At 44.2% G+C, this 27,708-nt stretch overlaps 1 protein-coding gene across 3 annotated transcripts in view; it reads right to left on the bottom strand.

The window, feature by feature from the left end:
* TTC28 (tetratricopeptide repeat domain 28) overlaps window positions 1-27,708 on the bottom strand; it is a 125,657-nt gene that overhangs the window by 80,975 nt on the left and 16,974 nt on the right. Inside the window, exon 1 of one of the 3 annotated variants that reach the window (XM_048964311.1) lies at window positions 9,923-10,053. The exons of the other annotated variants lie outside the window; for them this stretch is intronic. Within the exon in view, the coding sequence (XP_048820268.1) occupies window positions 9,923-9,949 (27 nt within the window). The 5' untranslated portion in view covers window positions 9,950-10,053. Of the gene's footprint in view, window positions 1-9,922; window positions 10,054-27,708 lie in introns of those variants that run through there. 3 annotated transcript variants of the gene reach the window in all.

Raw genomic sequence — 27,708 nt, 5'->3', positions numbered from 1 at the left:
GTATTGACTTTGAGACTTATCACAGATGGTTTTCGTAACAGCAGAACTGGAATAGGAAGAAATAACGTGAAAGCAAGCTAAAGAGCTGTCAGTCCTGACAAGGTAGCATCTGCAACTGATTCTGCACCGACTTTTGAGAAGGACAGCCAAGCTTCATACAAACAGAGCCATGTAAAAGATACAGCAGTTGCCAATGCTTTCATAGTTTGGACACTGGAAAAAGAGAAAATAAGATAATAAGGGTCCAGCCTGCAGTGGGGGTCTCAAACTTAAGCAGAGTTACAACCACCAAGTTACAGCCATGTCTGCATCGAGATCTTGTCTCAGGTGAAGCAGATCGTATGTACTTTTGCTGCCAAGACTCTTGGTCTGTAACAGGGGGGCCCAAAAAACATTCCTTCTCTGCCAAGCCTGCTCCCATGCCTTGAAGAAGAAACAGGGAAAAGCTAACTTCTAGTGAGCAGACTGTTCTACATAGAAACTGTAAGGAAGATTGACTTTTCAAGCAGGATTACCACGCCCTCCTTCTTTACTTAAGCATCATTTACTAGATCTCTGCTTACAAAAACTGCTTATTAGTCACCCGACTAATGAAGCACACGGCCGTCCTCAGCACCAGCTGGCTCCTCTACCACGTCAGTTTGATGCAGCTGCCATCATTAACTTCCCAGGGAGAGCTCTTCCACTTCACTGGGGAGCAGATGACAATCTGGCCCACTCACATTCACTCCCTGGGTGCCCATCACAGCAGTGTCTGTCAGCCTTTCAGTCAGGGTGTTTGCACTGATGGTTGGGAATACAGCTTTCTGCACCCACCAAAGCACAGGTCTGCTCCCTCCAACCACTGCATACTCTCATGCTCTGGAACAACAAACCTTCAGCAGAGGGGACTTCTGGTCAGGAGGGAACAAGTCAGTGGGCCACTAAGTGCCTCCTTACAAAGGATCCCAGAATTGCTATGCAACCAAAGGAAGCATGTTGGAGCTCAGCAAAGCTGCCTGCAGCAATTTGTGGAACGCTTCTCTAAGCCATGACGCAATTAACCGCCAAGAAAGTGCTGAGGTAGGTGGAATTAGGAATTATAACAAATCAAGTACATAATCCTACGCCATTTACATTGAAAACAGCTAAAGTGCTTGTAACTCAGAGTGCTGTAAAGTGTTTACAATTTTATTGCAGAAGATGATGCCTATCCTCCAAACAGGATAAATGAAACGATCCAGCTTCAGAGCAGGAACGCACTCAGAAGAGAACAGCTCCTCACCACCCACCCCCAAAGTCACAGTGAACATTCAGCACCGCTGATAGAATCACAATTACTCTAGCTCTTAATTAGTGGGTAGGAAACGGGCATCATTGTATCGGCACGGAGATCACTGGCTTCACAGAACACTTTCACATAAAAAACATCAGTGCAAGAGCTTTGTATTCCTGATGCAGTAACAAGCTAATTGGTAGAGAAAGAAGAGTAACTTGCTGCTTTTAAAAAATTATGAAATACTGTCTATTTCCTCAGCATCAGATCAGAGAATGAAGAGCACAGTGGATCAGACAGTAACCATCCTTGAAATGAACTGACATTGCCATTCTCCCCCTTCTTGTCCCAGAGCCTTCATCCTCCGAACTCCATTGTCAGAATGTTATCTTCCCCAAGCTCAGTTACTGTTCTGTAACAAAAAGCAAGTGATCTCTTTTAAGCCACCAAACTGTAGAGTTTTAATTACCATAAAACTCCTGAGACTTCTACTTTTTGAAGAACAAAGTTGAAAAAGAAAACCCTCACTTTCTATTGGATTTCTCTTAGAGTCTATTTAAAAAAAAAAACACACATAAAATCCAAAATAAAAATCTCAATGCTCTTCCTAAAAGACCGCGAAGGTAAAACAGGACAAGACCTTATGCTTAAGCTACTGTCAGAAACAGAACATTATTTAGCATTCTCCAGCAGTGCTGGTATAACATCAGCAGGGCCTCGGCTACTGAAGACGATGGGAGTTTCTCCAGAAGCTCAAACGAGTTTTAGGTTGGGCTGCTGCACTCAGAGAACACTGCCAGTTAGTGAGGAAAGCAACACACAGACCCCACAGAACGCTTTTAATTCCTGCCAGCTACACACAATACAGAACTAAGGAAAATATATAAAAAAAGACATCTGTATTTAAAAGAAACAACCAACAACCCACATCATCGTGCAACCAGCTGCAGTGCGATGTGCGACACAGTGACCTAATGCTGAAAGATTTTGACCATTCTAATAGCTGGCCCTAATAACATTCATTACAACAGAAAGAATGCACGACAAGCGAGCACCAGGCTTCCTTCCCAACCACTGCATGAGGGGTCACACTTGGTTTTTAACAATGGAAATGCTCCACGTTTCAAAATATCAGGTACTCCTTCACAGTCAAAGCTGAAGCACAGCTGGTGCCTGTACAGCGATTTTCTCCCTCTAATGTGACTTTGATACCAAGATGTGTTAAATCTTTGATTTTACTGGCAGATGCTGACTGTATTTGCCTAACCTCTGAAGTTTGCTGATTGACAGTGTTAATGTATCTTTTTAATAGATGAAAAGGGAAATGACAGCGTTTGGCTCACATTCAAGCACATTTCTTAATAAGTGCAAAATACCCTACAGCTCAATCTGCCTTTCATACAACCTGCAAAATCTATTCCTTATTGTGCTGCTAATAACTGCTGGCATACCAAAGGAAACAGGAGCTGGATGGGAATGCCTGGCTGCAGGAGCTGCTTCACTTCCTGAAAAGACATCTGCTTCCTTCCTGCGACGATCGGATCTCAGACATCCCAGGCAGAAGTTAAACGTTGCTTCCAAACCATTTCTCAGCTCCTTCTACATCAAAGCTCAGCTCCAAACCTTCTGAAAGCAGCAGCTCTGCAGACACGAGGGCAGAGATCCCAGCATCAGGGCTCTGCGTGAACTGCTGGCCCCAGTGATGCCTCCCCTCATCTTTTGAAAAGCACCTTCTGCCTTTCTGTTTATCTCAGGACACCGTGTGTGCTCTCTGTGACAAACGTGAATGTATTGCTGGGTACCACAGCCTTGAGTTCCCTTCCACACAGGGTTCATAACCAGGTACATTTCTCCCAGGTATGGAGTACTCAGCGCAACACTGTTGTGTGCCATCACCGGGTAGTGCTGAGGCTGTCATGGCTTTATTGATGACAAAAGCAGAAGCGGTATCCCTGCAGGCACTGCCTAGAGGCAATGCTATTGTTTGCGTTCACATCCACACTCCTGTGATCCTGGCAGTGCTGCCAGCAAGTGGGCAGAGCTGAGTGTTCCTCTGCTCAGCACTGCAGAAGCCACAGCTGCAGGTCTGGGCTCCCCAGCACAAGAGATACACTGCAGAATCCTGCAAAGGGCCACAAAGATGACGGAGGGACGGAAGCCTCTCTCCTATGAGGAAAGGCTGAAAAGAGCTGGAACTCCTCAGTTTGGATGAGAGAAGGCTCAGGGGATCTCATCAGCATCTATAAATATCTATAAACAAACAAAATTCCAGCCACATTTTTTTCTTTCTCCCATCTCCTTGGGCACTATCTTAAAGCCTCCCTAGGAGAATAAAAACCTCTCTGATAATATAATTTGTTACTGACGTCCAAAGGAAATTGGAGATAGTGAGGAATTTCCTGTAACACAATTCTTCAATGATTCTTTTGAATAAATAGACCAAATTCAACAGAATTGGCATTGAAGCATTGAGCCTAATGACAAATCTTTTTTTTTTATTTATTTTCACAAATGTCAGCTACAACAGCGACCACCATGCAGGTCCAGAAGCCAACGAGAGGGCATACAAGTGTCTAATCAAATTCAACAACTGCTGGCTCCAACATTTATTTTGCAAAATAGTGAGAGCAAATGCTGAATTTTAAAGGAGAACTGCTTTTCTCAACACAGAGCTGACTGCTGTGAGAAGGCCTGGCTGGCTGTGCTCGGGACTCTGACCAACCAAAGCTCACTGGGATGATAAGATCGCAACAATGGAAGCTGTATTTCCAATGTCTGTTACTTTTCAAAGTCCTGTAACATCATTTAACAATAGTAGTACTTGTGGCTAAGAAATTCCCTGCTATGCCAGAACTCACGGCTTTACGGTCTCAGTACTTCACAGGTGTAATTATGAAACCAGAACTCCCAGTGGCAGAAAGGTACCAGGGACATGCCAAGAATGCAGCAGGTCTGGGAGTGGGGATGCTATGGTACGTGCTTCACATTTTGGCAGACTGGCAGCAGGGTTTCACTACATGCCAGGTATGGGTCTCCATCTGAGGAAGTTCTACGATTCACAACACAAAAATTCAAGAAAGAGCTCTCCAACCATAACAGATTAACATTTAAATGGAAAATGGGATGGTGCCAACTCCTAACAGTCTGCAAAGTCCTAATTAACATGAATAACACAGCTGGATATTTTATGTATCAGCCTCCTAAGTCCCTTCTTCCTGCCACTTAAGAGTAAAAATAGTAGAATGTTTTATGGAGGCTAGTTCATGGCTGGCTAGGTGCAATTCCGTTTTCAGAGAAGGCAGAACTGCCAGCTCCTTGCCCTCATCTCGATGGGAGGTGTATGGCTACTCTGCATTACCAGTGTTTGCTGAAGGAAGTCACAAGACAAAGTTCACCATAGAAACACAGATATTTGGAAGAATTAACGTTGTAATTGCCTTGCCTTCTGGTCCTGGGCTGCAAGGTATACAAGCTGATGTTCAGCTGATATTCATCTCCTGGCAGGGTAGAAGCTGAGAGTAACTGAAAATAATGACAAGGTAAAAAAGAAAAAATGAAAGAAAAATTGCTTACTTCACCATGAGATCAGACTGCTATTTTATTGCTCTGATGGCAGTTTAGTACACAATGTGTTTTGGCATGCTCTTCTACAAATACATAGCATCAGAATTAATTTGAGGAGGCAGATTCCCACAGCCAGCTCCCAGTACTGCTTGATTTTATTCAGGTCTCGTATCAGCAGAGCTGTCAGAGAAGTGCCAGAGATGAGAAGCCCCAGCACAGCTAGATTAACTCCAAGAACTGCTCACCCACTTTTACATCAGAGAACCCAGGCTAAAGGGCCTGCCCTCTCCAAGCAAGTGTATGCCCAAGGACAGGCCAATACAGCTCTGTCCGAGCAGGATCCAGGACAACTGCACAACAGCTGCACTGAGCATCTCTGCACTAGAGCTCCTTTTACAGAAGAGAAGCAAAGACCCTCCTCTGCCTGCATGGAGGCAGCCCAAATCTATACTGGTCACTACTACACCAAACATAAGTGGTTTCCGCATTACTATCCCTAGCTCTGTGTCTCCCAGTAATGCAAGCAGCTGGTTTGGATACAACTCTGCATCCCCAGGTACAGAGCCTTCCCTGGTTCCTTGGCAGCAGCTCCAGGGCAGCTATAACCCTGGCACAGAACCCCAAACAGACCAAAGCCAAGCCTGGATTCCTATGGCACAGTCTCAGCCCTACCTGCGGATGCCCAGCAGCCTCAGGATCCTGCTTCACACTCTTCTCCTCTTCTTAAGGATACATCAGTGTTATGCTGTACTCCAGAGCTCTACCTGAGGGAGCAGCTCACTCTGCAGAGCTGCAGTCACTTTGTGCTGTGCCTATGGCCAGAAGCGTGCTGCTCCTTAGAAGTTAGAGTACAGCTACAGATAGGCCCAGTTTCTGCATCTCAATGACTTCTTCCTCTAAAACAAACTCTTTTAACAGAAATTCAAGTGGATGAGCAAGATTAAAAGGGTGATGTTAGATGTATCAGCAGGATACCGGGACTATTGCGGGTAATGTAGGGAGACTGCATTAATCTCCTAAAAGGATTCAAATGCTGCATCTAGAGCAATTCCACTCCTTAACAGGAACAAATTAAGACAATTTCCCTTACAGAAATTTCCATAATTACAAGTAATTATCTTGTACTCTGAAACTCTTCAGTACAGCCCTTATAAAAGGGTGTTCCTATCTAATGCTCTATTTAGGAAATACAGGAGGAATTGTTTCATGGTGAATTGCTTGTTGTCATCACACCGATTAACCCTCAGTTCTGCTCTGTCAGAATACAGGTTGATCTCCAATAAGAACAATAAATTGTCCATCTTCAGTGACCTAAAATTACATTATGAAAACCTAAAAGACACAGACCTTTAGAAAGGTATACAGAGAAGAATAAACCACACTCACAAGCTAAATCAAAGGAAAATGAAGTTATAAGGGAGTGTTATCCAACAGAATTATTTTCTGCTGGTTAATTCAAAGGTTTGAAGACAGCATTCTGACATGCATTCTTTTAGGGCAACATGGACAAGAATGGCAACAGCTGTTACAGTATTCCTAGACCCCAGCACCTCCCCAGGCAGCCTGTGCAGCACCCAAACACTCTTTCACAGATTTTTCCTAATATCCAACCTGAAATGCCTGACAGTTACAAACCGAGCGTCACATTCCATCATAAAGTGCAAGCAGTGAGGCAAAGCTGACCAGGACTGCACAGGTTTCTCGACAGGGCTTGGCAATACCTCATCAACAGAGACACTTTGTGAGCAAGTCCCAGCACTGACCAGCTTTCTTCTTCTGCCCATTCCTCACTGCAGTATGCAGGGTTAGCATTCTCCCAGGTTCTTCCATTGTACCTAATCAGAATTTCCAGTATTCTGTCATCCACTGCTTCTCATCTGCCCACGTGCCACACAGAAGAGCCTTGTTCACTTTCCTCTACAGCCTCCTACCAGGTATCTCCTACAGCTCAGACAAGGCTGAGAGCAGACTTTACTGCCTCCTTCCTAAGGCTTCTTCCTTCAAAACTGAAAGAAAAAAGGAAGAACATCAGTCATTTTCACCTGGCACAAGCAGAATCCCTGAGCTGGAAAGGCAAACCCACAAAGACCAGAGCACTTGCTCCCTCACTAAATCCTCACATAGCCGATGCCTATATTGCCTGTGATTCACTCATCCGCACAGAAAGGAGCTTTGGGATCAGCTCGGCTCACGCTCTTTTGCAGAAATTATTGTGTCTTGCAAGCATTTCTCAGTCCTTTTTCTCTATTTTACAGAAAACTCTCATTCCACCACGCAGCACAGTGGGAAAAGGTTACTGCTGCACAACAGCCGATGAGGAATCGTCTCATTCAGCACCTCATGGAAAAGAATTCCACAACCTGTGACATTTTACAAGCGATACAATACAGATTGCATTCAGTGTGTTTTCCCAACAGTGCTTCTGCATGACACGCCACACAAGCGCAAATACCAACAAGAGTAAGGCTGCAAAAGAAATTCTGTTGTTTCTAGAGAAATAAACAGAGATTGTCTCATAGAAAACTGTGAGCCACGCAGGGAGTGAAGAGCTCCTCCCCATCAGGCAGAGGTGGATGTGATGGCCAGGCTAAGTCAGACAGCGGACACACAGAGCCACTTGTGCTGTGCAAGGAGAGCTCAAAAAGGAAGTCTGAGCTTTTGGATCCTATCGACACGCTGTTTAAAAGGAACAGTGACCAGGACACAACGCGCTGGTGCATTTGTGAGCATGTATTTACAATCCCAGTGTAGCACTCGTATTATACAACACTACAGATCCAAGGTTGAAGCAAATAACACAGGTCTGTATTACTCCGCGGATCAGTAACAAAGGGGCAGGCTGTTGATTGCTATGCTGCTATTCGCGATGTATTGGCTTGTTCACACAGCTCACACCTGATCTGGTCAGTCAGTGATTTCAGCTTTGTCCCATTCAGTCATAACTGAACAGCAAATGATCTCTGCAAAGCCCAGTGGATGGGGTGGGCGGAGGCCAGCCCTCAGGGCAGCATCCTGCAGTGAGTGCTGAGCACTGCCCTGCACAGGGAGCAGAGGGCTCAGCACCGCAGGGCGGCACACAGCACCCTCACCTGTCAGCTGAAGGCACCAGCATGCCCTGTGCACCACGAGGTGACAGCTGTCTATTGATAACCACCAAACAAAGGAGTTCAGCTTTATACACAGGATGAGCCAACTGCACGCAACCCCAAGGAAGCATGTTTTAATAACGGTAAAAACAAAAACTCTTCAATGAACAAAACACTTTCAACATTTCATGAAAAGATTATCAGGGGAAAGCAAAAGAATACGAGTGCAAATCTAATAAATCAAACCAAACTCCCGATTCAGTACAGCAGCACACACAGCTGTGCAGTACAGCTCATAACTGACAGCTCTCCTGTTTGGATATTCCAACAGGGCAGCGGCAGACAAACAGCCTCCCGAAGTCACTTGGCAGAAGGGACCAGCAGCCGTACACAACCAAGGGCTGCAGGAACACCAGCTACCAAATCTGCTTTCTCGTTTTGCGAGAACTGTATCGATCTTCCTATTAACAAATGGAACAGCAGTGCCATTGCTGAGTGGTTTGCATGAGTCATTTTCCTGAAACTGCTCTGTACAGCACATGACTGCAGCACTACAAAGGCCGGGCCAGCAGAAACCCCGGCTGCGCTCACGTGAGCCTGCTGGCAGCAGTGACAAGAACTCCATCTCTGCTGAGATTTTATTGGTACAATACTGCAGCTGAAAACAGAACCTATTCCAACATGAACAAAGTTTCCGTCACATCGCAGCAAGAGAAGGAATTATTTTATGCTCAGACTAATAAGATGCTCCATAGCTGAGATGGATTTGAACTATCATCTGAAAGCTCCACACGATCAAACAGGGCTGCCCAAAATCCAATTCGTGGACTTTGGTGGACACCAACAACTCGGAGGAAAAAAGTCCCATCTGACACAGTGACTTCAGCACTCAGAGAGCCAACACTGCAGAGTGAATCCTGACACCCGAAACGGAATCTTCCAGAGTCGAGGAGCCCAGCCAGCAGCCAAGACAAATACTGCAGCAGTTCAGCCGATACTGCTGTAACTATGGCCTGGGGGGGTTTCCATAGCCATAACCACAGAGCGAGTGCATATTCAGTCGAAAACAGTAAAAAACAGACGTGTAAAAATCTATAGCTTGTGGACATCTCAAAAGTAATTTGAAGGAAGAGACAGAGAGGCTCAGAAATAGCACTGGAGCCCCACCAGAGCTCAACCTTAATCTATTTATTCTGCTGAAGACACAATGACTCGCAACAAGAACTCCTCTCTCTCGCTACAAGGAATTGTCTGCTAGAAATGAACTGAAGAACAGCGTCAGGGAGGCGGGATGGAGGTGAGGTACGGCAGTGCGGAGCGGCTCTGCTCGGGATGCACCACAGCACCGCTCCTTCCAGTGCCCAGCACTAACACGAGAGACGCTCTCATGCATTTCACATATGATTTCTATTTCTTCCCTGATGTAAAACACAGTATCACACATCGTGCTACAAAGAAAGAAGGAATCCTGCTGGTTCAAGCAGGTTTTTCCAAGAGAGAAAAAAAAAACAACAAACAACCAACATAGAAAACGTTTAATAGCACACAGCTGCCAGGAGCAGGGGTCAGAGCTGAGGAGGGGCGGCACCGCACATTCACTTCGCTAGGTTTTCCCTTAGAAGAATGTCAATAAAAAGCGGTGCCAAGTGCGCCTGAAAGCCGCTCCGCGCCGAGTCCAGGAGCCGCCGCGCGGCCGCCCCGCGTTGCAAACGCAGCGCGCCGACAGGGAGACCCTCCGTACGGCGTGACACGGCCGCTGACCGAGCCCTGCGAACTCCGCTCCAAAAAAGCAGCCATATTAGGAAACGGCCCGAAAAGGAGATTTACGGCCCCGCAGCCCCAGCTCCGCTGGCACGGGGCGGTGCGGGGAGCGGGGGCAGCCCGGGGCGGGGCCAGCGGGACAGAAGCGGTGCGGGCGGACGGGGCAGCGCCGCGGGGAGAAGAGTGGAGGGGACGGGAAAAGGAAAGGGCCGGGGCCGCCGCGGGGCTCTGCACCCGGAGCCTCCTCGCCACTCACCTTCTTCCGGGGCTGCCATTTCATCATATTTGTAGAGCAGGGACAGGGAGCATCAAGGTCGCGCTCGGGTGCCGGCGACGAGCGCGGCGGGGCCGCAACGCCCGCTCATGCTGCCCGGCCCCGCCGCCGAGCCCGCGGGAGAGCAGCCGCCCGCGCCGCGCGGGCCATAGGAGCGGGCCCAGCCCCGCCGGCACCGCTCACGCCCGCGGCCCCGCGGAGCCCGGGCGCGTCGCGCGGCCGCCCAGCGCTGCGCCGCGTGTGGGGCGAGAGCCCGGCCCGGCCCGGCGCCGCCCACCGCTCCGCCGCGCACACGGAGGCGGCCCCGCGCGCCCCGCCCCCGGCCCCGGCCCCGCCCCGAGCCGCGGCCCCGCGGGAGCGCAGCGGGCGGTGCCCGAGCCTCGAGGCGCGGCGAGCTGCCGGGGCGGCCCGGCTCGGCTCACGCGGTGTGGCCCGCCGCTCGGCCCGGCCCCTACGTTACAAATCTAGCATCGGCAGCTCCGGGGAGCGCCGTAAACGGCACGGGCAGTATTTGAGTAGAGGGAACAATGTCATCTGCCGTGATGCTGTCAAAAGAAGCTTAATTTAATTAAGGACAGATTGCAAAAAGTGCTGTTTTGACAGCACCGACAGGAGGCTGGTGAGACTTCTTCTGAATGAAGATAATTACCAGGAAAGAAAGCGGGAGCAGTGCCTGCACATCTGCCCCAGGAGGGAAGGAGCAGGTGGACTCCCAATCTTAACTCATACTCCAGCAATTGGCATTCCCCTTATAGTGAAACTTCTTTTTGCCTCCGTTATAAAATAAATAACGTTGGCACTATTTCCAAAGCTATAGAAAATACCCAAAATTAATAATGTTTCATTCCCCTCCCTTCCTTCCCCCCCCCCCCCCCAGCATCCCTGGCTCAAGATGGTGGCACATGGCTCCATGGTTGCAGGCACTATTTCCTACGCAGGACTCCACCTCATTCACAGAGCTGACACTGTCAGAAACAGTGCAGTGAATTCCTTCTGGCAAATGATCCATACCTGTGGACCAGCAGCAGAGTTTTCCAAATACACAACAGTAATGAATAACTGTATTTGATCCCTTCAGATATTTATGTGTAACAGCATTCCAGCTGGTTAGCACAAAGCCATCCAGCAGAACACACAGACACACCAGTGTTGGCTTTTCTCCCTTTTCCTGGTAATTTCAGAACTGAAACCACAGATCTGACAGTCCAGCACTTTGTACCAATACCTGTTCCTCTTCTAAGCTACTCAGCATCCTTAGAAGAAGAAAACTGTGTATAATTAAGTCATCTCTTATTAGATCTCAGTCAGTTCAAAGAAAAAAAAAAAGAAAAATGTGTCTTTTTCAAATTAACATTGATACTGCAAGTAGGAAAGAGTCCCACTACAAACAGCTTGGTGAGCAGCCTGCATGGTATGCTAAAAGCACATGAGATTTCAGTGTACTGTGTCAGTCTACATTTCAGCAAGCAACTAAATCAGACAGCATTCAGCAGGTACATGAGGGGTTTGGGGAACAACATCTGACATTTCCCATCCCCACACTAGAGGTGCTTTGGGCTCAGTCTGCCATTGCTTTCTTTATATAAGAGAGCAATATGTAAGAAGTCAAGCTAAAGAGGCCAAGGCCAACCAGTGTTATCACAGCTCATGTAGCAGAGGGTGCACAGCACAGGCCAAGAACACAATAGGCTAGGAAAGCAATCCCAGCTCCTACAAAGTTCCCACATGTGAGCCTTTCATATTCTGCTCCATCTACATTCGCTCCCGTTGCATTTTGCTACTGGCCTATAGCATTTGGCTCTGTTCTCCTGATAATAAAGATTGATTGTTGTACGCCACGCAGCAGTAGCATGGATCATCTTCATTATTAGGTTACTAGGGTTTGTGTCTCAGCAGCTGACACTCTTCAAAAGACTGGAAATCATTTTGGAAAATACTTTGTTTAGCCAAGCAGAAAAAGCTCTTTTCGTAGGGCTGTAATCCAGGCTGAAAAAAAAAAAGCCCAAAAAACCAAAAAAAACCAACCAAGGACAGGGCTTTGAAATATAAGGATATGCTTATCTGGAAAATTCCACTGCTGACAGAAAGGAAGCTGAGAAAAATTAGTTGCTTAACACTAATTAGAGAGCAGTAGCATGATGTCGTTTAAAGCAACGCAGAACTGAAATGAACTGAAGATAAGAAGAAAGCCTGCATGTGTAACTGGCAAGGCGATTTCAAGGCTGGAGGGGCAGTGGAGGGAACTGGAACTGGCCACACCAGCTGAGGGCAGCAGCTGCCTGTCCCTAATTACAAGCTATTCACTGCTCCATTATGTGATCAAACAGGTTAACGCAACTTTAAAGATAATCTCGTGATACAGAATCATTCCCAAGTGCTGATACCTGAACTAGAACCTGCAAGGAATGGAGCACTGCACAGATGTCTTGCATGCTGGTCACAGGGAACAAAAGGCACATCTACCTTATTTGGGGCTTTTGCCCTAAGATCAGGCTGTTCTCTTAATTACTGGACCAAGTCCTGTGATACAACTCCACTCATTCCATCTCCTGTGAAAGGAACAGTGAGACACAACCTAAGCCACCCTTTGGGATTCATAACAAGAGCTCCACTCCATGCCCTGTACTGCAAGAAAGAGAACAGCATACTGCCATTTCATCATCTGTCCTTTCACAGCATAGCAGGAGGCTCTCTAGCATCTCAACTGCGAATTTAAGTATTTATGTATGTACAACTATACATAACAGAGAGAGATGTTGTAAGGAAACAAGCATTATTGCAGAGTAGAGAAACAGAGAGGGCCTTGATGCTGCACAGCCATGGTTCAGCTGCAACATCACTGTGTTGTCATCACTGGTTGGTCACAAATCTGACACAAAGCATTACATAACCTGCCACGGAGAAAATGAGCATCATCCCAGGCAACCTCAGTCCATGCAGTGTCTAAAACTTCAACAAAGATGATACATACAGAAAACAAAAATAATTTACAGGTTTCCACATGAAGAACTAGGAAGAATTTTGCCCTCAAAAGAGTGAGCCTAATGTTAACAGAATAACCATTTTGTAGAAAGGACAAATAGCAACAAAACAGAGAAAAAAATAACTCACGTGTACGGCACCGCGATCTTCAGAAGCACAGGCTGGGATGAAGGTTTCAGTCACAAGAAGAGATTTTTTGGCTGGTGAATGTTTTTATCAAAAGAGATACATGCTCTTCCAGGAGGTTACCACATAATTGCTTCACAGGCACAACATAACACTTGGATAATATATTTCTACAGCTCTCAGGGCAGGGAATACATTCTAAATTTTCACTCTTACCAAGGAAGACGGTTGCTTTCTAGCTGCTAATTGTGACTGTTACTGGCTTCAGCTGGGTCACTGTGTGATTACGAGCAGAAAAGAAAACATGTTTGGGACCTGCTTCTCATTAGGGCTCCCACTTCCCTCTTTCCATAGCAAGCACAATTACTGCTGCTATGGAGACAAGTGTAATTTGATCAAGATGTGGGTCAAAGTAATACAGGGGGGTAAAAGATTTGCCAAAATAGATCCTCCTTGCTATGCGCCCTTCCTTGGAGAAGGGACTTCTCCAAATTTTCCCTTGCTGACTTTCATCACCATCTGCTGTCCCAAGTGAGAAATTCAAAGAGTGAAATAAAGCACTGCTTGCTTCAGATCACAACAGTCGGGCACCTGATCCACCCGTCTCTGGAACGACTGAGGCTACAACAATGTCCTGCAATTATCTGCAACACCTGTAGCGTTTAGAGAGCTTGGCATCGTCCAACAAAAATGCTCTGTCTTCTCCTCTTTCTCAAGGATATTTCTGCAGATTCCAAAAGAAGGCAGCTTCAATTTGAAAAGCTTTCTTCTATACCAGAGCACTGAAACTTTGCTTTATTTTACATGACATGCTATTTATTATTTACTAGTGGTAAAAGCAACTGTACAAGAAAGCACTTCCTCAGTCTTCTGGAATAGTACTTTTTCTAAAGATCCACAATACTCCATAGTCAGGAAGGGACAACAGAAGAAGGAGAGTACTGCGGTCTGGGCATACTCAGGAGGTACTGACTGTAACTAGGGAAGAATGGCCTTGCATGTTCCAACACCTGGTAAGTGGAGCAGATTCATCCTGAGTCACTGCCATCATCCCAGATGAGCAGTCAATATCAAAGAAGTATCTTTTATAACTGAAGATGTAGCATTCAGATTCTAAGACAAAAATCCAGAAAGCCCAGACTGCTCTTTCTTAGAGCTGAGATTCCTGTGTACCTCTTGCTCTTTCAGTTTGTTTCCCTGACACCTCCATGCCCCAGAGCCACTCCTGCTGTACGCTGCGGGGACTGCAGGGGCTTTGGGCACAGAACACAAAAAGCAAATACCTGAGAGGAGACTGGTCACAAGAACCAGAAGTCAAGGAAATGAGCAGTTTCCTTAGCACCACTGGTAAGTTGAATAAAAGGCTTCACAAGTAATGCTTGGCCTCACACACGGGGCTTCTGGTCAGATCTGCATTGCTACTTCAGAGTGGACGCAGCAGGAAAAGACCTCCCTCACCAGAACTGCTGAAGCATCCTGTCCGTATGAAGCCCCCAGCTTTGTGGAATGTCCCTGCTGCTCAAATGATTAAATGAGATAGACATAAATGCACACGTACATACACTGACATATAAACTCAACTCACATTCTACTTCTCGCTCCTCGAGCCACAAACACAAGGGCTGCAAGGCAGGGGGATATGGTGAGGAAGAGTGCAGGGCAGCAGCACCAGGTACCAGCGCTGTGGTCCTCCTGCCCTCCCCACACTCTGGTTGCCAGGCAACCCCAGCCACACGGGACGGGCCTTTTAGCCAGCAGCAGCTTCAATCGTTACCACTTATTGGAAAATATCTATTTGAGAATAAAAGCAGGCACGGCTAAAGCAGAAAAGCCTGCTCTTCTGCAGTACATGGCTCGCTCTGTGGGAACTCTGAAGGTTGCAGTTTGTCTGTATTTCAGATAAGCACCTGAAACATCTGCACTGAACTCTGCGCTCTGTTTGAGTAGGCTTTCATTAGTTACTCAGTACTGGGACTCCATGTTTTCATTTTTCCAGTCATTTTTCATTTTTCTCACTACAAGCAGCTGCTCTTTATGCTTTAAATTCAAACTATAGTGACTAGAAACAAATTGCAATAAATGGTGTTTGCCTTGTTTTGCCTGCCTTTTTGCATTCAGCAACTGCAAGACTAAACGAAGCCCCTTTCAATTAAGATACTGTCTTTCCACTCTCACTCTGAGTTGCTCTGGCACCTACTGGGGAGATCTTGTGTTTGTGTAGAAACAGCCAACAGCAAAGCAGATGGCAGTAGTAACTTTAGAGACACAGCAGCACTGGGGAAGCACAGATCCACCAATAAAACAGAAGATCACAACAACCATCCAACCCCTAACGCTTTCCTAATGTGAAAACTTCCAATTACAGTTTGAAATCACACGCTCACACAGACACTGCTCCCAAAGCAGTGTTCCAAACACACCTGATGATGTGTCTAGATGAGAACGATGAGAAGAAATGGAAAAAATGGACCAAATGAAATGAGCCAGCATGTAATCCCAGAGATTGTACAGTGCTCACACACCTTGAGCAAGGAAAGACCAAGGAAACAAGAAGAATGAGCCTGTGGGCCTCCTTTGCTGGTGTGAAGAGTTTGCCATCAAGGGAAAGGATGAAGCAGACAGAGCCCACCAGCTCATTAAACAATCCATCTCGTCACTATGCACGTCAAATACGGTCTAATAATTGGTCAATTACCTAAATGTACAAATGCAACACAAACTCCTTTTCTAGACAAGTTACAGAGCTTTGTCACACTACGTACTGTGCTCATCCTGCTTCTCAGGACACTGAACTTCACAGAATTTTTAATCTAAAATTCTTTTTCATTTTCCTCTGAAAAGGCTACACAATAAAGCTATTGTATTGCAAAGGATCTGTTTTGTCAATTCCAAATCTCCCTTCTTATGCAGTGGAAATGGCAATATGTTATAACACCTATTCTGCTCTGAGCCCTGAGATTTTCACAAAAAATCCTGCAGCAGTCAGAAACAGCACTTACAGCTCTCTAAGGAGTCTTCTCCTATGATTTACAATGATAGACAGTTCTACTGCTGAACTTTCGTGTAAAATATGGAAGAAGAATTTCGTTTGTGTCTGTTCACATTTTCAGTTGGGAATTCATGAATAAGAAATGTGACAATTCATCCATATTCAGTATCATCTTTTCACCAAGCCACAGTATGCTGAAGCTGTACAGCAGCCCTTTTCTCTGTTAACAGCCATGAGAAAGAAAGGAATAAACTTAACTTCTATACAATGACAAAGTGTCTGCAGATACGCAGCCAACAAGCTCTCAGAAGAAAATTCAGATAAATCTTCAGAAAAATGATCAGAGGGCAGCTATTTCTTTAGGTTACATTTAGTGCTAAGAATGACTTCCATTGCCATGGCTGAGATAACCATTCTTACAGTGCAGAGCCACCGTGACGTGCTGTAAAGCATCACTGGAATCATCACAGCAGAGACAGTGCACACTCTGAGGATCTACATCTCAGATCCGTGCTGCTGGAGAAGCACACACAGATGGAGGTTTAACTTACACTGCCCTCACTACTGACAACACTGCCAGCCCAGATCTGCTCACAAGGGGCCAACGATGCGCACATGCCAAATCCTATGGAGTGTGGGGCACTGCAATGCTCACAGGACCTGTTCTTTACAGAAGTGCTCCTATCAGATGAGTGGCTGTATACAGTTCAGTGCACCCCACCACTTGGAGCCATAAGCACAGAAAAGCTCACTAAAAATCAGAACTGGAATACTCAGTGAGCGGGGCAAGATGCAGTTGGTTTTGTTCCATGGTGGACAGGCCAGCACCTTCCCACATCACACACCTGTTCAGAACCTGACTCGAAACATTTCTCAGCAGAAGCTGTGAAAGCGCTGAAGAATAACTAGGTCAACTGTAGGACAAGGATGGCTCCATCCTAAAGATACAAATGACCACAGCTAGATGACTTAACGTCTGGATTTTAAGCATCCAGCACTGGGAGAGCACGAGACTTTGGGGGGTATCACAGTTTTTCTACATGGAAGAGGAGTAGGAGCCAACCATGTAGCAATTTCCACCCAAGCCTGATAAGAAAACTGAGGGAAGCCATTTGCAAGAAATAAAAATAAGAAAATAATTGAGCTGCATCCACATAAGCAATGTTAAAATATATTTTGAATACATTTTAAAGAAAAAAATACTTAAACCATCCTTTTAAAAGATAATGTAAACAGAAGATTGCTCCACAATTATTTTTGCAATCAGCCTCTTATCTTACTAAATATTTATTTAGAGGAGGCTCGAAATAAATGTTGGAGTTTGCTCCATGGCAAACTCAAATGCAGTCTTGAAGACTGACATGCACTCATCTTTGCTCCCTGTTTCTCTAACACACATTTTGCACTTTTTAAAAAGCGAGATTACAAACGAGCATTCCTGAAATAGGAACACAGTGCACATGCACACAGCAGGCAAGAAAAACCAAGCCATTCCATACGCTTCCCAGCAATACCAGTGCTGACCTGCCCTCAAACCCTCAGAACGAAGGCCCTTGTGGCCATGGCACAACTCAGAGTGCAGCCCCACAACCCATCTCACGTACAGCCGCTGCTTTGGCTGTCAGCCAGAGCTGCTTAATGCCAATTACAATGAAGTCACTCTCATGCAAACATCATACAAACAGACGAGTGCCTCCATTCCACCAAGCAACTAGCAATTTTTCCACAAACTCACGCAGTTCCAAACCAGTGACCTGTGAGTCCAATTCTGTATAATACATTACCAGTTCCCTCAGATATCCAGCCAACCTGAAACTCTCCTTTTAATCTTTACATTAAAACAAATCGCAAAGTTTGTACCGTGATAAATACAGTGCTCATTGTAATACAAATCAATGGCTGGATGTGGTCTTTTCAAATCATGCCACTACAAGTACAGCTTAGTCATTAGACTTGAATGGATCAATAATTTCTGGTATTTGCTAAGTTTATGGGCTGAATTTTAAAGTAAGTCTGGACATCAAAAATCAATACATAAAAAACCCAAGTATTTATCTATATATAGAGCTTCATAGAACTGGCCCAACTAAAGAGGAAGAATTTTTTTGTTCTAAAGGCAGTACATCAGAGATGGGAAACGTGGCCACATTTCCTTCCAGAGCTAGCTTCAAGCAAGCTCATTAAGTGTAGAATCTCATATACAGCCTTCTTTATTCCTCATACCATTAGATTAAAGTAACTGTTTTAATGACTCACCATTCCGGGCTCATACAACTTCAGCATTAGCACGCATAGAAACTAAGGCTGTATTTGCCACAAACAACTGCTGAACAAAGTCATTATGAGATGTAAATGAATGGTTAGTTCTGAAAAATTTATTTCCTAGATGTATGTAAATTAGTTCATCAGCATGTTAGCATCAAAAATTCTGCCAATGCAAATGAATTGCACCTTTACATTCAATTGCAGAACCAAATGCAGAGCGACTGGGTACCAAAACAGAGGTAAGAATTAGAATAAAAAGTAAATCCAGCTTGTGTATGAATGCACCATGGCTGCAGAACAAACCATTTTAGCCTGTTACTATAAATCCCACCACAAAGAGGATGATAACAGTCATATTTTATACTTCTTGTAAGGCAGCTTTGCTATTGCTCTCCTATTGCACTTTATGACTCTGACATCAAGTTACTGATAACTGAGCTGCAACACAGAAAACACACTTAGAACTGAAAATGTAATAAAGGGATTCTATGTGGAGAAAAGATCATGGGAAGGAACTTGGACATCAACAGCTCTGACAGCACTTACTGGATATGAAATACTAAAAGACCATATATGAGAAGGAATCACCTGACCAGCACAAGCAAATCTAAGAAAGGCAAGAATGAACTAAAAGCTTCACAAACTATAAAGATCCAAGAAAGATGTAGAAAACTCTACAGACCCCAAATTCCAACACTGCGTGTGATGCCTTGTGTGTGTGCTCTATGTTAAAGCAAAAGAGAGATGGAGGACAAAAGACAAAGGAGAGAAGAAATTAGTTAGCTCATATTCTCCCTGCTCTACATGACAGTGCACCTGGAATGCCATCCAGCCTTTCCTTTTGCTACCCAACTGCCATGCTGGGAGTAGCATCACCTACATAAAGAGCTGCCAATAAGCTCATATCTTACTATTAACCTTTCAGTTAAAAAAAAATCCCTTCTAATTAATTGTGTAGTTGTCTAATTGTGTAAAGACTTAGGCCTAATAAGCAAGACTTCAAATTTATAATAATTTGTTCTTAATCACTGCGATCTGAATAGAAATAAAAGTGTCCTGGCTGCTGAGCTGCTACAGGAACCACATCCCAGATTACACAAGCTGTTCCCTAAACAGACAGCCTGACTTACTAAATCAGACATTTAATTAAGTTGGTCCCAATCCTTCCAATGCAACAAGCAAAATGAGTCCCGTCAGACTAGAAACATACCTCTGAATGATCTTTGTTCTACAGAACGAAGAGCACAGCAAACTATTTGTCTTGTATATGAGAAAGAAGATATGTTTCTGATAACACTTGTTAAAGTTTATATGTTGGAGTCTGAAGTCTGGGAGTATGGTTGGGTCTGTCTGAGCACAGTGGTATTCCCAGGACTGTGCTATTCCACTTCAAAGTTGCAGAGATCACAACTTGCCTCCTTAGTTACCATGACTTCTACTGAGCAAGTATTAAATGCAAATCTTCCAGCAAGACACATTCAACATTCCTCTGAGGCAACGATCAGAGGGTACCTTAAACAGGCCTTCAGAAATAGCACAGTTCCACAGATTCCACAGTTGCAGTTTGTGTGTGCAACTATTACAGGGTACGTACTGTTTGTACTCTCACACAGAAACCAAAGATCACTCCATCGTCAATTAGTAGTGATCATTTTAGCCTGAAAAAGTCATCAGTAAACATCAAAAAATGACACAAGTATACTAAAAAGAAAAACTCTCCTAAGCTTGAAACGTACTTTGCCTGTCCCACTGGGTTAAGAAGCTCCTGGCTGTCTGTAGGCATTCTCTCTCGCTGCTTTCCAGCAGCTTCCCTCTTTGCTTTAATCTCTCAGAGCAAAGGAAAGGAGAAGCAAAGCAAAATTTACCTCTCTATATAGCGACAATCAGGTAACATGCTGTGATTTAGACAAACAGTTGACCTCAGCGTTTAGCGGGACATTTATTTTCACTCTAAAGTACAGAAGAACGTAAAGCCAGCTCTGCTTTTATTGCATGCGAAGTGCTGTTGGGTAAGAGATTCAGCTAATCCCTAGAGGCACCTCAATCTGTAGCAAGAGGAGTGCCTTAGGAACAGAGCAGCGGCCGCACTAGAAGCTGTTGTAACCATTCAGAACAGAGTAAAGAAGGGTGGAAACTGCACTGAGTTGGTACCCTGATGCTCACCTGCTGCAAATCAGTTCATACCAGCACATCCCAAATAAGTTTTCTGGATAGAAGGGGAGCTTCTCAGAGCTCATCCTCCAACTACAGAGAAACGCTGAATAAGGCCTTCTGCACAGACTGCTCCCGACAGCAGAACCCAGGGCTCAGGAGGGAGAACTCGGCGGTGCGGCTGCACTTGGCAGCGCTGCGGCTTCAACCAGGCTCAGTACAGGACATTCTTACTTCATCTCTTGGTATCTTTATAAAGATGACTTTTCCATTTCTCAAAGTGCATTCCAGCACACACATCTGGCAGCGCACCGCAGTGTGAACAGCATTTACTAGCTCTCAGTGCATATGTTATGCATCCAATGACATCATGCACTCTTCAGTTTGCCAAAGCTCAGCCTCTACTGTACAGACCACCAAAACAGAGCCCCAGAATCCCCATGGGGAAAACAACTGACTCTCTGTCCCAAAGGTTCTCCCCTTGCAAAACCGTATTTAATGCTTTATTGGTTGCACTGTTCTCTCCTGTTCATACCCATCCTATCTCCCATCTGTACTTTCTAATCATTCCTAACTTGCATTTATTATATCCCGTCTGTAAACATTTTCTCTTTGCAGAAGGCCATAATTTCTGCGAACGCAACATGCTTTTCCTTTTACTCACAGTGTGTTTTTAACTCTTCATCCACCTGAAAACTGGAAAATCTGCATCTTCCCTGTAAGGCCATGGCTGTTTTTCACTGCTATGGGTGACAGCAGGTGATGCAGTACAGATTCATTGTTCTCTGAAGATGAGATCAATGGCTCCTCTTGCAGCGATAGTCATTACAGAAGTGAGAGCCCACCTAAATGTCTTTACCTCATACTGCAAATAAGAAAAATAATTCTGTTCTCTGAAAATGTCTGTGTTTGCTCATACATAAATCTCTCAAACCCTTTTAAAGAAAAGGAGAAGACATTCCAACGTCAAAGGCCCTCACAAGCCCAAGATGTAGATGCATATCCATGGTGTCAGGAGCCCTGAAAACAAGAACTGCCGCAGAGTGAGCCTGCCCATCTCATACCTCAGCTCTGACATCAGGATGGTTACAAATCAAAGCAAGCACAAAGCAATATTTTCCAAGATACTCATCCAGACTCCAGCAACAAAATTTTTTGAGACTTCCTAAAATGCATTTGGAAGATTATGTATCGTGTTCCTTAATGGCCCTCTCATCCCCGAATTTAGCAAATTAATAATGGAACTCAGCTACTCCTACATGCTTCTACAATATCCCAGGTTAGCAAGCACGTCCCACCACATAATTAATGTATGTGGAAAAAACACCTTATTTATCACACAGGAAATGACAGGTAATTACAGCACTGATATTCAGTCACTACCTCTGTTATTGTGTTTTATTTTTAAGGTATAACATTGGTCAAGGGTTGACTGAATTTGAAGGATTCAGAACATGTTGAAATATAGTTTCGAGCCCAGTAAACAGTTCATCACAACCAGAAACAAAGAAGTAACTGGTAATTACCTTCCTAGGAGGAAGATATTAGCAGTGCCTTACACTGGAAAATACCTGTTTTCCTACTTTGTTTCCTGCAGCATTTCCATTACATTGGAAGAGTTACCTGAACAATAACACACCCTCCAGACTCACAGACTCACACTAACTTGTAAGTTAGCATATCGCCTCCTGTGTAAAGAGTACACATATGTGCAGAAATTGCATGCAATGTATTACTTGGGAGGTGTGTATTTTGCTGTCATAACCTGTGAGATCAAGATCACTCAAAGGACTTGTAAAACTAGTATTCACCACTTGCATTCCTCTTTTTTACCTCACAAAATTTCTGCACACATTAAGGACTAAATGTATACATGTATGGGTTCACATGACACATGTGCATACACACATTTCCTCAACCTATTCCAATCTTGTTGCAAAAAAAAAAAAAAAAGAAAAAGGAAAAGGAAAAGCACACATCAAAAGACAATGGAAATCATAATGCCATTCCATGAAGCTGCCTGTGAGTTTTAAGCAAGAGCACATAGACAAACTAGCACGAGTCATCAGGATGCTGCCTTGTCCCTAAGGTGCTCATTTCCTGTGTCAGAAACAGACCATGCATGAGCCCTGACCTCAGTTGGAGGAGGAAAAGAAATCCCATCAGTAGATCAAGGAAATGAGTTTGGCCTTTCAAGAGCTCTCAGACTGTTAGAGCTCTCAGACTGACAGACAGAAGTCAGCAGTCCTCATGGTGTAGACTGTTGTGAAAAGACAACAGCAGCTGTAGGTAATTGAGGAGACTTTGGCATAGGTTCTAATAAAGCACATAAAAAAGCCAACAAAGTTGAGACCAAAGGGCAATTAGAAGCCAGAGATCGCTTGCCTGAATATCAAGTTCTCAAGTGCTACAAAGGCAGAACACTGTAGCATTTCCAATGCTCAAGCAAGGGATGCTAACAGGGACTTCACTCGCTGTGGGACACAGAGCTGCCAGGTACTACAGACCACCTCTGCTTTCCTATTGTAACTTTCACCTCTAACAGAGATGAAGAACACAGCTTCCAGGACTGATCCCACACAAATAGGCTTAATTGCCAGTTCTAAAGCTATTCAAAAGGTGGAGAAAAATTGCAACAGACTCAAGTTTCAAAACAAAGAATTCAGATTCCCTCTCGTGCAAAACAGTTTAACGTGCAACACAGCCAACTCATCAGTTGGGGGTCACTCAGAGGTTACCCACAGAAACACAACAATAGCTAGGATCTAGATGTATCACAAATTAATAAGTATGTTGGCTCAAAGCAACAGCAGTCCATAAATCCATCTTTCCCAAGATACTCCTTGCATTTCTAGATACAGCGATCCTGTTGAAATCTCCTCTGCTGGTCACCAAAGTGTTTCCAGATATCAGTCTAATGTTCCAGAAAATCTAGTAGAAAACTGAAGGCATTTGATGAATTCAAGTCAAAAGACTTTTCCTGAATGAAAAAGCAATTCTTTTCCTGCTTCCTACCTAAGTAAAAGGCTACCAAACTTCAACTACAGCATCAGGCATCAGCTAATTGTAATAATTACTTTTAATTTAGTTACTGACATCTACTTCAGAATTCACTTAGTGAGGTGAACTATAAAAACACAGTTAATGCCAACAAGTCTGAGGTAGAATAGACAAAGAACTCATTTAAGAGCACTGTCAAGTCGGGGGGGTCCAGATCAGCTGGCTCTAATGAAATCCATTTAGTGATGGCCAGCCAACAGACATGCAGCCTAAGAGAACCTGCAGATGGCTTCATAGCAATGACACAACAAGCTCGACCAGTAGCCAGGGAGTTTTTGTTACCCAGAACAAATCTCAAACTAAACTAACAGACACCAGAAGAAACCACCCATACACTCCTCCATCACTACAGCCAGTATATTGAACGCATAGATCTCAGTCAACTTCCTCATCAAGCAACAAAATTAAAACATTTTGATACTAAAAACCTCCTACAGATCTTAGGCAGAGTAACTTGTTCCCGCCATTGTGCTCTTCATGCAGAAGCAAAGTATCTACACGACATTTGCTTTTGGTACTGTACGTTACGGTAAGCATGTAGCACAGACAAGAAGTGCACAGAGGACTGGGTTTTGCACTGGTGTGAACAACAGAAATCCCCTAATTGTCTTCCAATGGTTTCCAGTTTTTAAAATGCCTGCAACATGTGGTAGAGGCCTCTTTGCTATTAAACTCGTTGTGCGTGCAGTAAAAGCACTGCTGGAGCATAAATAGTTCTCACATGGTTATTTCTGATACAGGCCTATCTATAGTGCTCCTACACTTTATTGAGGCTCCTCAGCATCTCCCCCAGAGCTCCATCCTGAAATCCTTCAGTTTGTAACCCATCTAAAAAGCAAATGGTTCAGTATTTTTATTATTAGTTTGAGTGGAAGAGGGGAGGATTAAAAAATAAGGCAAATTTTGTCAGGGGAAGTGACTGGGAGGGTGTTTTGGTTTTAAAAGCCAATTGTTTGGGGTATTTTCTCAACTTCTTAATTATAAATTTAGCTTTCTCCAGTCACTGGAGAAATATTCATGTCCTGCAATTGTTTGCAAGTAAAATAAAAACCTGTTAGATATTGTTCAAATGTTTTGGCTGTTGGGAAATACTCCAAGATTAACAATTTGTTGCATCTGGTTCCTGCATAATGCCTGTGATAAAGCACTTGTGCTTCCTGATCGCAAAGAGTATGTGATTTTCCATCCTTATCATTGCCAGCTGATTAAAAGATAGAAGATGATGTTCCCACACAGCCCTAAGTACCTCACCTACACATGAGCTCCTCAAACACACTCTCAGACTGACCCTGCAGGCTGCACAACATTTCAGGTGGGCTGTGGAAGTGTCTCATGGAAGAAGAGCCTTGGCCTAAGACACAGTGGCCCCAGTTGGGATTTGTCCATGCAGCGGGAGAAGCTGGGCCTTTGCTCAGACACTGAAGAACCAGGGCGTTCACCAAAGGGAAAGAACTAGGTAGCAAAATTACTGCATGCACCATTAGGGCTTTTGGATTCCATAGCCATGTGTACATGTTCTCTTAAGCACCTGAGGCAAAATATAAACAACTTCTTCTAGTGTGATAACATGTAAAAACCTAAGCAGAACAAGTACCCAAATCCCTACAGAGGCTTCAGTCTGTAGATCAACAAGCCCACTGCACTCCCCCTCCTGGAAGAGCTGCCTTCATTTCTCAGGTCAATAGAATACACACTTGTAACCAGCTATATCCAAGTTGTTTTCTGTTCTATGGTGTGATTTTAAAAAACATGAATTCACACAAGTTACAGTAAATTTTTAATTGCTGAAATGCAGATAGTCATTTTATACAAGTTTTAGATTTTTCTATTTTATTAAGCACCAAAACCAACACCACAAGCAACATATATACAAGATGCTTTAAAATATCTGTAGCTCCAGAAATGATTAATCACTTTAATTAATAGCTTTGAGCATTCTGAAGAGCAATTTTTATTGTTGGCACTTCAGAGAGGTGTTGTTTTTTTTCTTTTTTTTTCTTTTTTTTTTTGATGGGTCTAGTTTATATGATGAGACAGGAGGAACAAAAAGAAGAGAAACATTTAGGGGGAGTAACTGTGTAGGAGTGTAAGAGACAATGGATGTGTCTGAGCCAAAGCTGGCTTGCTGCTTTGGATCATTAACTAATAGCTCCGATTCTTACTGCTCCTCTCCAGACAGACTTCAGAATCAGCCCCATTCCTCAAAGCACCTCGGGCGTGAGACAAAGCAGAACAAGCACAGGACTGAATGAAATCATACAGAAAGCCGATTTCTTTTTTATTCTTCAGAAAATCAATTTAGATCTCTAAAAGCTATGTTTACTATGCATGCTCCTCTCATTCACATTCATTTTTCTGCTGCATTCTCTGCCTTGTTACAGCTTTCCAAACTCTTAATGATCATACACTGCAATACCAGGCATTTCCTTCTGTGATTAAGCACACAAATTTTTCTGCCCTCTGAGGTTCAGTGCTATAGCTGTCCTTTATTTCAAACAGTCACAGAACCCATTATTTCCAGGCACATGTCTGTACTGCAACCAAATCTAAGAAGCTGACATTTTTTATTTAGTACTCCTGTGCTACCATCATGAAAAATTTACTCCCTGAAACACGGTTGCATGCATTTCCTTTCTGCTGCACTCATGATAAAATGTAATTTCCTTGAATGCACTGGTAACAAAGGTAACAGCGACACATATCAACACAAAGTAAACACCAGCATGAGGCACATCCCAACTCTCTGGAGTCAAACTACTGCCTTACCCTCCTACCAAAGACGTGAACCAGCCAGAGCCGACACACATCTCCAAAGGCAAGGGAGAGGATTCAGGGAAAATGCCATTCAGTCAAATTGCAATTAGCAACTCAAGCTTGCAAGTGCAGTATGGCTCACTACTGGTGAACTACCAAGTAATGAAATGTTAAAGATGATCAAGAAGCTTATGCGCATTGTTGTGTGCTAGCTGAAGAACGATAAAGGTTACTTTCACAAACTGCCTTGGAAGGCAAGTTGTTCCTTAAAGGAACAATATCCTTCATACTTTCTATCCTAGTTGGATAGATTAGATGGTTGTTTTTTTTTTTAATTATTATTCTTACCTTGAATGGAATTGTCTTCTACAAGGTGCAGCAGTGTTTAAGGCACACGTTTGCACTTCTTTTCATATCTTAGTTTTTGTTAAAAGCCATCTGATCTTAGATACGTGCAATCCAAGAAAATTAAAATACACAGAGCTAATTTCCCACTATTTTCTAGCTCATTATTTCACAGCCTTGAAATACAAGTTCTACACTGCAAACAGCCAGTTCAAGCCATCTGAAATCTTGGCGCAAATACACCACCTGATTGTAGAAATTCACAGGCTGAGTACACAGTGAGACTAATGAGTCTTAGATCCTATTCTCAGGCCTGCCAGGAGCCAGCTGGATGGCCTACAGCAAATCTCTGTCTCTCCATCCATAAAATGTGAGCAGTAATGCCAGTGTTTTAAAATGTCCTTGATTTTTCCTAACAAAATTTCATCACTATCAACTTCAGGTTATGGCAAGCTCTCTCTTCAAAGCTCACTAAGCATGCACCGGCTAAACACAATTTTGGTTCTGTTGTTTTCCAGAATATCCAGGTCCTAAATATCTAGCTAAAGGAAAAATAAAAGAGAAATTGTCCAGCATTTGTCTCAGCATCTGAAGCATTCCAGAGGCCCGGTGAGCGACCGCAGAGCCCTGCTGACGCGGCATTCAATCCACAGGGGAGCTGTCCAGCAAAACGCCATCTGAACGTCACCATGATAACAGCAATAAAACCAAATCCCAGGCTTTTTCTTCCACGCAACACTTAGAAAAAATATTAAACTCTTGTGGTTCCATGGAACAAATGGACTCGTGAATAATTAACTTCTTGAAGAGAAGTCCATCAGCGATAAGAAAAACGCAACAGCTCAAACGAAACCTTCAGGTCAGAAGGTCCCTGAATCTCTTTGACAGCGCTCAGGAAGAAATGCTTGCCAGGGAAAGGCTCACCCAGCACATCCTGTCTCCTTCAACACCTCGTAGCGGGCATCATTTAAACAGGCTACTCCAACTCCATTACGCAGACCTTCAGTCCGATCCCACGTGGCAGTTCTGACAGAAAAGCTGACATTCACCATCTATCAGCTTTACCCAAAGGGAAGAGCAGATTCAAAGAGACAAA

This window comes from Lagopus muta, chromosome 17 (genome assembly GCF_023343835.1).
Source record: "Lagopus muta isolate bLagMut1 chromosome 17, bLagMut1 primary, whole genome shotgun sequence".
Taxonomy (NCBI): Eukaryota; Metazoa; Chordata; class Aves; order Galliformes; family Phasianidae; genus Lagopus; species Lagopus muta.
This window is presented reverse-complemented; position numbering and strand designations above follow the sequence as displayed.